The sequence below is a fragment of the Coffea eugenioides genome, chromosome 6 (assembly GCF_003713205.1).
Source record: "Coffea eugenioides isolate CCC68of chromosome 6, Ceug_1.0, whole genome shotgun sequence".
Classification (NCBI taxonomy): Eukaryota; Viridiplantae; Streptophyta; class Magnoliopsida; order Gentianales; family Rubiaceae; genus Coffea; species Coffea eugenioides.
The window spans coordinates 3,352,781-3,365,447 of NC_040040.1; the positions used below are offsets into that span (position 1 = coordinate 3,352,781).

At 38.1% G+C, this 12,667-nt stretch overlaps 1 protein-coding gene across 3 annotated transcripts; it reads left to right on the plus strand.

Annotated features, from left to right (window-relative positions):
- The first annotated feature begins 5,866 nt into the window (after window positions 1-5,866).
- LOC113774570 (transcription factor AS1-like) lies at window positions 5,867-8,601 on the plus strand. 3 transcript variants are annotated; one of them, XM_027319120.1, is made up of 2 exons: window positions 5,867-6,166; window positions 7,308-8,601. In XM_027319120.1, exon 2 carries the CDS (start codon window positions 7,671-7,673, stop codon window positions 8,316-8,318), a length of 648 nt encoding a protein of 215 aa, XP_027174921.1. In that variant the 5' UTR covers window positions 5,867-6,166; window positions 7,308-7,670; the 3' UTR covers window positions 8,319-8,601. The 3 variants fall into 3 exon arrangements, with proteins under 3 accessions (XP_027174921.1, XP_027174920.1, XP_027174922.1); XM_027319119.1 differs by having other exon boundaries at window positions 7,334-8,601; XM_027319121.1 differs by having other exon boundaries at window positions 7,340-8,601.
- The last annotated feature ends 4,066 nt before the right edge of the window (window positions 8,602-12,667 follow it).

Below are 12,667 nucleotides of genomic sequence, written 5' to 3' on the forward strand. Positions count from 1 at the left end.
TAGGTTGCGTAGTACACCCCGTCTAGTCTGATTCTGCATTAAATAACAAGATCGTAGAACTTAAAAGTGATTGAAAAATGCGTTACAAGTTTTTTTTTTTTTTTATGCGAAAACTCACAAACCAATCTAGGTGCAAAAGACTTCATTGGGATTGTGAGTTTTTTTAAATATATTTCTCTCATAAAATATAATATTACAATGTAATATATAAAGCAAATAGATGATTGAAAAATTTGTGGAGAGAATTTCTTAAAAATTCGCAATCCAAACAAGGTACTATGACCACACTTGGAGACAACCTGCATTACGTAACTCGCCCGGAGAAAGAGTCAAATAATTGATGACTAGCATTTTATTTTTACCATTACATGGAGAAAGAGTCAGATAATTGAGTCCCCCCACCCAGCCAAAACCATCCATACTTCCACTGGGCACACATGTGAAAACCTTAATAAAAAAAAAAGTTGGATGTTTTAGATAATCTGATGCTTCTAGTTGTTCCGTCCCTGTCTGTCTGTCCCCGCTTTTCTTCTAGAACTGCAGGTTTTTAAATCGTTTCTGAAGGAATTATTGAAAGTGTGGAACATCTGACAGGGATTTCCTTTTCTTTCTTGCTTGCTTTCTTTCCTTCTTTAGTTTTTTTTTTTTTTGTAATAAATAACGTCGACAGGTTGGTCAAACACTATATAGAGCATGGTATTATATTTTACATACAAGTTAGAACCACTCTCCTTGGAACATTTGACAGGTTTTCTAAATTATGCATCATTTAGATAATTGAAAAAAGAAGATTCATAATTTGGATTTTGCAAGGTGGATTTACATAGGAATTAGAAAGTGGGCGGGTCAAGAAGACCAAGAAAATTCATTTGATTTTCTGAACAAATAACCCGGAGGCGTGTTTGGATAGAGTGTATTATTTGTAATATGATTTAGAATATTTACTGTAATATTTTTTTTATATGTGATATATATAAGATAAAAAGATAGCTGAAAACGTAAAAAAATGATTGAAAAAATGTGTTTTATAATGCAAGTGAAATATTATTTAAAAAAAATATTTGTATCCAAATCGTTTGGGGGAAAAAATGAAGTCGGACAAGTATACCTAAAACCATAATAAAATGATTAATAATTTAGAAATTTAGGATTTGTGTCAATGATTTTAGGCCCAATTGTCATCAGAGATTTGATCTGGTCTGCGGGGATGGTTTCATTGTTGCTTTCACTGTTGCATGAGATCATTTCTTTTAAAGCCACTTACCATCAATATCAATATCGCTTTGTGAAGTTGAATTGAAAAGAAAATCTCATCTGAAATCAAAGACAATTTCATAATCAACACTGTTACTAAAAGGAACGAAAAAAGTGTTATGGTATATCTGATTTCTTATATTTTACTTTAGCCAATATATTCCCAGGTTTTAATTTCAAATAATGAGAATTAGGATGGGTTACTTACCCAAAAAATAAATTAATAAAAATTAGGATGGGTTAATATTATTATTATGTGTTTGTAGCCCGTCGCCTTGAAAATGGAAGCCCAAGACAAGGGTCCTTTGGAAGCGGCATCCAGCCCATTCTCACGAACAGCTTTCCTCGCACTATGGTATGGGAATGGGACTATTACTACTAAAGGACTCTGCTTCATCGTACTGCAGGTGTCCAACATCCATCCAGCCTTTTTATATTTCCCAAATAATATATTTCGCTTACATTATAAACACATTTTCCAACCCACCTTTTTATATTTTCAACCACCTTTTTATCTCACATACATCACATCATAAAAAGTGTTACAGTAATTATTTCAAATAATATGTCAAATAATACTTTATCCAAACAAATGTTTCTCTCCTCTACGAGTATTCGTGACTACTAAGCACCGACGGACTATTCATGCCAGTACATAGCATAGTAAAAGGACGCAATTTGGTTTTGAATCCATGGTCAAGAAATTTTTTTTCCCTTGGCTTGGTCACCGCACTAGAGAATCGCTGAGCTTTGGTTCAGTGGCTTTAAAAAAAAAGTACTAAGTTTCTTTTTGGACTGTAGGCCTTGTTTGGAATGCGATTTTTCGTCGGAAAATTACGTCGTTTTCCGTGATCACATTTCCCTATTACCTTTTTTCCTCACATACATCAAATCGCTACAGTAATTTTTCCATGAAAAATGCAATCCAAACACAACCTAAATCAAGGGTTCGAACCTCGCTTACAGTGAAAAAATTTCTAAAGAAGTGTCAAACTATCTCTTTGAAATAGTCAAGTATGTATATCTGTGAGTCCCTTTCACAGCCTCTTTAACCTCCTCTTCTTGCAGAATAAGATAGATTAGGTTATACAAATGTTATTGTTGCAAAAAAAAAAAAATTCCATACTAGAGATATCTGTCGTCGTGCTCTCTGTGAAGCCTTCTTTGGAATCACGCAGTTAAGCCCTTTTTTTTTTTTCCTTTTCTTTTATTGCTTTTCTGTGCATCATTGTTTCATTTTTTTTTTTGGTTGGGTTATTTTACTACGAGCTTGGTTATAGTAAAATTTCAAAAGGCACTGAAGTGGCCAACTTTGCTGGTGGGTTGGTAAGCGTAGTCCGACTGGAGTGTAGCATTGGATTGTTGGGCATAGTTATTAAATTCAACCAGACCCGTCGATTGAACCGACTACCCCAATGATCCGGACATCAGATCGGTTCGGGTCTCTAGTTCAACTGAATAAGAAATTGATCTAATCAAATTCGGACAAATTCGGTTGACCTAGTGGTTCAATCGGAAACTCGCTCAATTTTTTAATTGACTCGATTTACCTTTTTTTTAATATATAATTGTGGGTCTTTGTTTTTTAAACAAAATGTATATATGCTTTTGATAAGTTTTATACATTGGATCTTTATTTAAATATATATAAAACTTTACCACTTTCTTAATTTTTATTTAATAATTTAATTTTTTTAATAACTTGTTTATTTTTTATTATACAATTAGTCCTTTTAACTTTTAAATTGACAATATTTGATTAGTTAGAAATTACTTTATTTTAAACAAAAATAAAATAATTAAAAAATAATGCTATATTTTTTAAAACAAGCGATATAGATTTTGTTTTATACTTGACTATATTATTTATTTATGTAAAAGTACAATAAAATGAAGTTAAATCTTCTATTAATATCTACATATTTATTATATATCTTCCTGAGTATAATAATTCATATCTAAAAACACTTTATTATACATTTTATGTATATTAAAATTACTATTTTATATTTATAAATATTAAATTAATACTCACAGGTTCAACCAGTAGATACTGGTTGAACTAGTGATCCATTAATCCAATCCCTCTGCCGGTCATTTACTGGGCCGGGTTTAGTAAGTATGTTGTTGGGAGGAGGTAAGTGTTGTCCAATTGGATTGTTGGGAGAGATTGGTATTTTGATTGATTTCGATATTGATCCCCCCGGCCGCGGATCCCTATGCACTATAGTATATGATCGGATTAGTTGGTAGTAGACCTAGGGAAGGTCCTACCGGTTGTGTCGAATACTGGCGTTTTGAGGTCATTAGTAATTTGAATCAAACGGCATCATATGGCGACACACACATTAAGGACTACGTAGTGCTTTCCAGACTCCAGAGTCGAGGCTCCTGCTGGGAGCGGTTCCTACTTTCTACCGTAGTGTATAGTTGCCTGCCGCTCCAGACCCCCACCCAATTCCACTCGCCTTTTCAGAAGTGGGATCAGAATTGAGATCAGGCCCTCGAGCAGGATCTCCCTCACTTTTGCAATTTTGATGACATGTCTTTGTCATCTTTCCTTCCCCACTCTAGAGTTGCCCTTCTTCCCCCTCTTCAGGGCTTTTTGGAGTCAAATCTGTGGTACCAGTAGTATTTGTCTCGCTAGGACTGCTGCCAAATTGCTGCAGCCACCGTAGTATTTATTGAACTTGTTTACTTTAAGTATGGTCTTTCCTATTTAATGTAAATTATCAAACACTTCATCCATATCAATTTGATAACCATTAATCACATAAACAAAGTTGTTTGGCACAAAACCTATATTTGTCAACTTAAGAAGAACTTTTGGAGCAACACAAATTTTTTTTTTCTTGTATTAAGAGAAGGGTATTATAATTTGACATGTACAAGCATTTTGGGCCTATGTTAATTCCTAAACCGTTAAAAGAAGGAAGATTTGTGTAGTTTTTAGAGTTTTGGGGAAGCTCTTTGTAATTGTCAGGAGCATTAAGGGAGGTTTCTGAAATTATCCCTGAATCTATCCTACAGTCCATTGCAGTAAGAGGAATGGTAAAAGACTGAATGAGAGAAGGGAAAAATCAGACGCAACCGCTTCAATGACAGCTGAGAGGGCAGGGCAGGGTCAGGGTCAGGGTCAGGGCTCGGGGCTGTAAGGTCCAGTCCCCATCAGAATCGTCCCTTTGTGCCGTGAAATCCGGACTGCAGTCAGCCCCACTTCCCCTCCCCTGCCCGGTGGTGCCCCAGCTCCCAAAATCATCCCTCCAAAGTCTAAACAAAGAAAATACCTGGGTATCGATTCCTTCGCCTCTCAAAGGATCTTGAGATTTCCATTTTCCACTGGAGCCATTCTTTTATTTTTTTGTGCAATCTGTTTGTTCTTGAAAGGTTCATAACCTGAACACTTGCTTGTGTAGTAGGGGTAGTATGTTGACAACGATAGGGATACTGGCCGTAAGTAACGTATCAGCTAATAATGCCAATGCGCATAAAAATTCTCTCAGGTCCTTCCTGCAACAAAAATTCTTTAGGCTGTAGAGTTAGAACTAGAACCCCCTCAGAAGTACACGATGCTCTGACGCATTATATTTGTGGGTTTTGATTTCCTTTTCTTGTGAATTCTATAAAGACCTCTTTGGGGTGTAGAATTATACTTAAAGCGTTATTTTTAAAGAATTTCTTTTTGGGAAAAAAATACCCCCAAAGGAAATGGGATTTTTTTTTTCTCAAAAAGGAAATGGGATTGAGGTGCTTCAAATTTGCATCTCGAGTTTGGGGTGGATGCTGTTGCGGTTTGCTTTAGGAATCTGAAGGACCCCTCTAGCCTTTAGTCTAGTAAAATGCAGCCAGTTTTGCAGAAAATGGTTAAAAGGGTCATTGAAGCTAGGAAATAACTTTCCAGTAGTAGTGGTAATACGCTAAAACAGGATAAGAAATCGGCAGTGAAAGAAAGAAAATTGAGATGGTAAAAAAGGGACCACCTCCCAAATTACCCAATCGGGGGCATCAAAAATTGCAGTAAACATGACTGTGGAATAATCTACAGTGCATATTGATTGCTTTATAATACTACTACAATATTTTGTGCTATACAGCTCCTAGTTGTAGAAAGAAAGGATGTAGTAGAAATTTTGGCTATGTTTTGCATAATAGCTAAGAAAGAATAAAAAAAAAAAGTTGATTCAGTTTAGAAGAACGAACCGTATGTTCGAATTTTGTTGTCGACGTGAGAGTTGTGTTAATAGACGATTTGTAAGAATTTTTATAAAGGATTTTAAGGCCTTGTTTGGATTGCCGGTTTTCGTCGAAAAATTACATCGTTTTCCGTGATCACATTTCCTTATTACCTTTTTCTCTCACATACATTAAATCGCTACAGTAATTTTTTCATAAAAAATCACGAAAAATGTAATCCAAATACATTATGCTTTCGAAATACGTTCTGGTTCGTACCGACGACGATGACTGAAGCCGAATTCATCCAATTTTATTTTTTATTTTTATAAAAATTAAAAAGAGCTAAGAAAGAAAGCACGTAGTAGAAATTTTGGCCATGTGAGAGTTGTATAAAATCGCTGATGCTAGTAGTACTTCTACATCTGGAGGCTCAGAAGCCTGCTCCAACATTTACGTCATCACATTCTTTTGGCGCGTCACTCAGCCATCCGGGAAACATAAAAGAGAAACCGCTCGTCTCCGGTCTCTGCTGCTACTAGCCCACTCTCTTTCTCTCTGGGTCTCCACCCCTCATTTCTCTTCTTCGCACGCCCACTTCACTTCACTTCACTCCAAAGTCCAAGTCCAGCCTTCAGAGAATTACTACTCCATCCATCGTTTCTTCATCAGAGAGAGATACCTCTTTTCTTGCCGAGTGAAAGCATGCAGTGCTGGGATTTCTTCTGTATCCTACCCTGTAAGTTCATTTTCTCTCTTGTTTCCTCATTTTCTTCTTCTTTTTTTTTTTTCGAAAAAAAAAAAGAAGACACTTGGGTCTTGTTTGTGGAGATATATGTTTTGTTTTCTGATATCAAGATTGATAACGTGTGCGGGTTTTCTATGGCTACATTATGCTTACTGGCCAGAGAGATGCAACGGAGTAGTGTTTGCTGTGAGGGCCATCTGTTCGGAACTCAACTCCTTTTCTTCAGTTCCAGTTATTCTTCATGGTCCCGGCCCAAAAAAAAAAAAAGAAAGAAAGAAAGGAATTAAATATATGGTAGTATATGTTTTTAGGACCAGCTTTGAATTTGCCTTGACGAGTTGTCTTTTTTTTTTTTTGGGGTGGCTAGGACATATTAGTAGTAGTTCTGGTACATCTGTTGAGTCGGAGAAATTCCTACTATCACGTTAGATAAAGATTTGATTTCCTTATTCCCACTGTACGGAGAACAAAGTAGCCCTTCTCTTTTGTGGCAAAACTTTTAATTATGCGCATCATGTTATGCTAACTCTAAGCAAGTCGTCTACCCTGCGATATATATATGTTGCTGGAGATTTTCGTATTGTTCATTCCTGACACTAGCAAAATATATACATATGCATATATATATATTTGTTCATGTGGGCAGCACATTTTCTGTTCCCGGCTACTTTAAATTTTCTGGGATGCTTCAGATCGACTGCTTTAAATATCATCCGTGCCTCTAATATAGCAGGTGATTTAGTTATTGCAGATCAGATATCAATTAGCCTTGCTCAATAAGTAAATTAAAACCGTGATGGTTAGTCTCCAATCTACAGTTTTCAGCATGTTATCGTGTAACAACAATCTGTTTGCTTTTGGGAATTCACGATGCAACTTGAAACAAAATTCAGATCTAGGGAGAGTTAGGAATTCATATAACTAATTGTTCAGATCTGAGGTCTGTGGACTATAAAACTCCAAACATTTGTTTTCTCCGTGACAATCAGTCGAGCATGCTACTTTCAATATGGTTGAATCGCAACAATTCTGTTTATGTTTGCACCGGCACTACAATTCTGCTCATGCTTCATTAGCTGTGTTTGACTGAGGGTAAAATAATGCCAATATTTATTCCCTCTGCATTGACCAGACACATGATTAAGAGTTTGTGGCCAGGGGCAGTGGTGTTTACACCTGGAAATTAAAGAGGGGCAAACTGAAGAAGCTGCTTTGTTGCTTGCTTCTACGAGACAGTATGGCCCAAGAAAGTGGCGCCTGATATCTCAATGCAAAGCATTGTTATCCGTCTTCAGGCCAATTAGCACGTAAAGTAATTGGAAGAAGAAATTTGCAGCTGAAGTCTTTGGCTGAACTGCGTGGGAAGTTTTTATAATAGAAGCAGCAAAGAGGACACTCAGATATTAGCCGGCTGAGGAGGGAAAAATACAATAATCATTTTTTGGAGACTTTTACTGAGAAACAGCTTAAAAAGCATAGTGTCGAAGAATTTCTCATGGCTACCTCGAGCGGCCAGTTTGTCTGTACTGATCCACTTGCTCCTCCTCCCCCAGTATTACTTCCTCCATGGCTTTCAAATTCTACGTCCGGTGTGCCTGTTAGGCCATCGTCACCTTCTGTGACCTTAAGCCTTTCACCTTCAGTGGTTCCACCACCACCACCAGGAGCAGCATGGTTGCAGCCTGATAGAGCAGCAACAGACGATAAAAATCCTGTCTCGAACAGTTTGCCATGTCTTGGGATGGTGCCTCCTCCCCCCTCCAGAGAGAAGGCCGCGGTGGTATCTGAACTCTTGGAATGCTGCAAAGAATTGGAAGAAATGCAGCGTGCTTGGGCAGTGCACAAGAAGGAAGCAGCCTGGAGGTTGAGGAGGGTAGAGTTACAGGCGGAATCGGAGAAGGCCTGTAAGAGGAGGGAGAAAATGGAGGCAATAGAGGCAAAGGTGAAAGCACTGAAGGAAGAGCAGAAGGCTACTCTGGATAGGATTGAAGCCGAATACAGGGAGCAGCTAGCTGGATTAAGGAGGGATGCAGAGGCCAAGGAGCAGAAGTTGGCTGAGCAGTGGGCGGCTAAGCACTCACGTCTAACTATGTTCCTTGAACAGATGGGGTGTCAATCAAAATTTGTCGAGCCCAACTGCTGATAAAAAGGTTGCTTTGCCCTCTGCTTCGGTAGAGCTACCTTAACCTTGCTTTGCAGTTTGCCCTCTGCCTGCAAGACCCGTGCGTTTCTGTCATATTGTTCTTTGCATATTGCCAACTTGGTTGACAATATTCGTTGGGTTAGTGCTTTTGCACCTCTATTCAGCTATTGTAACCGTTGGGTCATTTCTTGATCTTGGTTTTCTGCATTGGTCTTCTGTATCTACTTTGTTTATTTGAAGAACCAAAAGGTTGGCTGATCCTTGACCTTTTGTCTTTACATTACATGTTGCGCATATCATGGCCTACGTCCTACTCTTTCCACACAATTCCCAACCTTTCTGCTGGTACCCAAAACCAAAAACAGCTGCTTCATTCATACCAAATAATGATATGCACACGTACAACTGTGCATCTACTACTAGAAGCTATAATATGCACAGGATGATGAGGGCGGTCTGTTTAAATTTAAATGAAAGGAACAGCAACCAAAAATAGACTAAAAAAAAAAAATTAGCAACAATTACTACGCGGATCCAGTGACTATCTAACCTCCGCCAGACTAAGAAAAGCTTTTAACTTGGTAAGTATGGGATAAGATTCCCAACAATTCTTCTGTCTTCTTCAGTTTCGGAGTTTTATGCATCCTGAAAAAGAAAAAGCGAAGGAAGAAGACCATTGGTCTTGGTCGGGCAATTAAATGATTAATTGCAAAATAAATCTACATCTATTTTCTATACATAGATTTCTCCAATAAGTACCAAATGGTTCGAAATAATAGAAAGCATTGAATTGAAGGATTTGCAGGCCGCATACGTATTTATATATCCCGTTATCATTATTAAAAAAAAGCGATGTGTGTGATTATTCCTCTTAACCTAGCAAGGCATTGAAGAATTGAATAAAGGTTCCCAAATGTAAAATGCTTGAATTGGTAGAAAAGCCCCCGCAGGTCCTGGTTTATGAACTCGCAAGTCATCATGGGGGCCGGCGGGACATGATCTCTTCACACAAATTTGCTAAACCAAACAAATAAAGAAAAGAAAAGAAAATAATGTTGTCTACAGCCTCATCAGTTTTTTGAGTTTTACTTAAGAAGATTGCAAGTACTTCCTATGTTATTTCCCTGCAATAATGTCTACAATGTCTTTCAGTTCCGAATTGGGTAAGTTGGACGACTCCCGCGTCCGCCTTATTGGCCTCATCCACACAAAATACTCTTAATTGTCCTTGAATAAGAAAGATTTTTAGGAAGGTGAAAACAAAACTTAGATTGTCATCATCCTCCGTAGGTTCCGCTGAAGTACTTGCCAGTATAAAACACTACACAATTTTGTCATGAAAAGAAAATGGATATGTGTGTGTATCACTCGCTACTGCTATTGCCATTTGCCTCTATTTATTTGTCTCAAAAAAGACCTGGAGGATCAGGCTCAAACAGAAAGTGAGAATAATCCACAAGGTCTTCTTCATCTTGTTGATTATTCACGTTGCCGTCACCGCCCAAACCTTGGCTAAAAATTTCGACCACCTCCATTTCTTTATCCGTCCACCGATTCATCGTTGCTTCCTTATTATCTGCATTCCCACCTTGCTGTAATGGCGGCTCCGGGATAATGTTCCCTGCACCTTCCTGAGTTTTTGATGATGGCTTCGCATTTTGGCGGGCATGTTGAGAAGGCTCGCCGCCGTTCATCACCTCACCATCAATCTCTCCAGGACTAGTTCCATTTTGATAGCGAATGGGGCCTGCTGTCGTTTGGGGATGAATCCTAATTTTGGTTTCTTCCTTCTGGAAACCCTTGAGAAGGTTTTCGTGGGCATCAAGAAGGAAAGCCTCAACGCTAAGCTTCTTGTCCTCTTCTATGATTGCCGCCTCGTGGGTTGATGGGGGCAAGTTCATGAGGTTTGCATATGCGTCATCGAAAAATTCTTTCACTCCTGATTGATCTTTAGTCTTCATCCCTGTACGCCAAGAAACTGGGAAGATTCTTCTTTTCTTGGATTCGGAACCAACAATACTAGTATTGTATTTCCGTTTCTTGTGGTTTCGGTGTAGTGATGCTTCAGATAATTTAAGCAGTTGAGGACCCTGCAATACCAAATCCCATACATTTTACAAAGTGATTGAAACTCCTCGAGGCAAGGCAAGACTATGTAAATCTAAACCTAGTTTATATACAAGTAAAGCTGTGATATATACAAGTAGCAACCCGATCAACTCACCTGAAGCTCTTGAGCATTGGTCTCCTTCTCGTTAGATGTTATAGTGTTGTTGCTTCTGATGAAGTTGATGACCTCAACTAAAGATCGAAACATTCTTTTGCACGTTGGATGGAAATAAAACTGCAACAGAAATATGTTACGTCATTTCTCTATTTCTTCCTCCCTTTTTTTTCTTAAAAAAGGAAAGAAGAAAATCAGAAAGAGGGAGAGATCGACATGGAAAGCCTAGCAAATAATCGAATTGGCAGCGCTAGCTGGTACCTTATCTTGTGCACCACTGGGACGTTGTCTTGTCTCCCTTTTCCAATTTCTGAGAAGAGCAGGGAATGGTAAGATGCGGTCATAAAAAGCCATGCCTGGCATTGTTTCTTCCATCTCAGGAGCAGATCCAACCTACATATATATATATATATATATATATATATATATATATCGCAGCCGCATACTCTATATGAGTTGAGTTTGAATCATGCATTAATTTGCAATATTTCTCTTTTGACTTTTCAGACGGCTAGAAGCAAAAGGGAATAATTAAACTGCATGACATTAATCACCTCGTACATCCCGAAATCATAACCAACTGGATCTTCACGACTTTTAAAACAGTTGAAGGAAACATATGAAACTGAAACAACCTTTGTCTTGGTTAGACATCCTCCCCTTCTTGTCTTCTGTTCTTGAACAATTACAGGCTGCAGCTGTTCATATTTCTCAATTGATGTTAGAGACGCAGCATTCATGCACGGATTTTTTTTTAAAACTCATAAACCTCTTAATACGAACTGTTAAAAGACGCAAAGAGTGAATAGATGTCATGCAACAGCGCTAGATACAGACCACGTACGTAGATTGTAAACCACTACAAATACTAAGGCTTTTGAGAACATAATTAAAACCCTTCTCTATACAACTACATATGGTATATAACCTGAGGCTGAGGTCTCGCGGCATTTTCAGGCAAATTAACAGATTGAGGATTTGGCGCCAGCACAATTGCCTTCTCCAAACCACCACAGGCCTGCGTCCCTTCTTGCACCGGTGAATCGAAGTTCTGCAGTTGTGAAACAGTAGAATCCAGTTAAAGAACTATCAGCGTGACACAAATTTTCATGTCAAAATCGAATCGTAAATGCTTGAGAATTTATCAAGCTAGACGAAACAAAACTGTAAAAGCATGGTTTTTTTTTTAAAAAAAAATTTTCGACTTATAAACCTTTTAATACATATATCTGCACTACAAACTGTTAAAAGATGCAAAGAGTGCATAGATGTCACGCGACTGGTGCTAGATACACACCACCGAGATTGAAAACCACTACAAATACTAAGACTTTTGAGAACGTAATTAAAGTCCATCTCTATACAACTACATGTAGTATATAACCTGAGGCTGAGGTCTCGCGACATTTTCAGGCAAATAAACAGATAGAGGATTTGGCGCTAGCACAATTCCCTTTTCCAAACCACCACCGGACTGCGTCTCTTCTTGCACTGGTGAATCGAAGTTCTGCAGTTGTGAAACAGTATAATCCAGTTAAAGAACTGCTAGCATGACACAAAATTTTCATCATAAATGCTTGAGAATTTATCAAGCTAGACGAAACAAAACTGAAAATGCATGGTTTTGTTCAAGAGAAGGAAGAGGAAACAATTACTTTATTAGCACGACAAAGGCCGAGGTATGGAGTAATCTCCCAACCAGCTGTTGCTGTGATTTCGGAGGAGTTGTTATCAGAGCTTGATGCCATATCTTAACTGAGGCTGAGGGCGAACTAATGATGCTCCCGAGAGATGATTAGAGATTTTGTTGGCCAAATGGAGATGTAAAGAAGATGATTAGGACTGTTTGTACTGAGCACTGATTCGTGCATATCAAAGCTGGTTTATGGGGCTAGGTTTATATAGTGCTAATGGGAAAGAGTACAGCCCCCGGAGGTTAAGATGTGCATGCACTGACACATACACAACAAGCATTTTTTGGTATGTGAATTTTAGGTCTTTCCTATTCTGTCCTGTCATAAAAATCATCCTGCAAATGTCTGGATGAGCCATTAAAGCTCTACTTTTAAAGAGATTCTCGCTATTATTACATCAAAATATCATGTTGGAGTCGTAGATTTTAGAG

Excerpts from the sequence above, each read along its gene's own strand:
- LOC113774570 (XM_027319120.1), top strand. The coding sequence starts at position 7,671 with ATGGCTACCTCGAGCGGCCAGTTTGTCTGTACTGATCCACTTGCTCCT.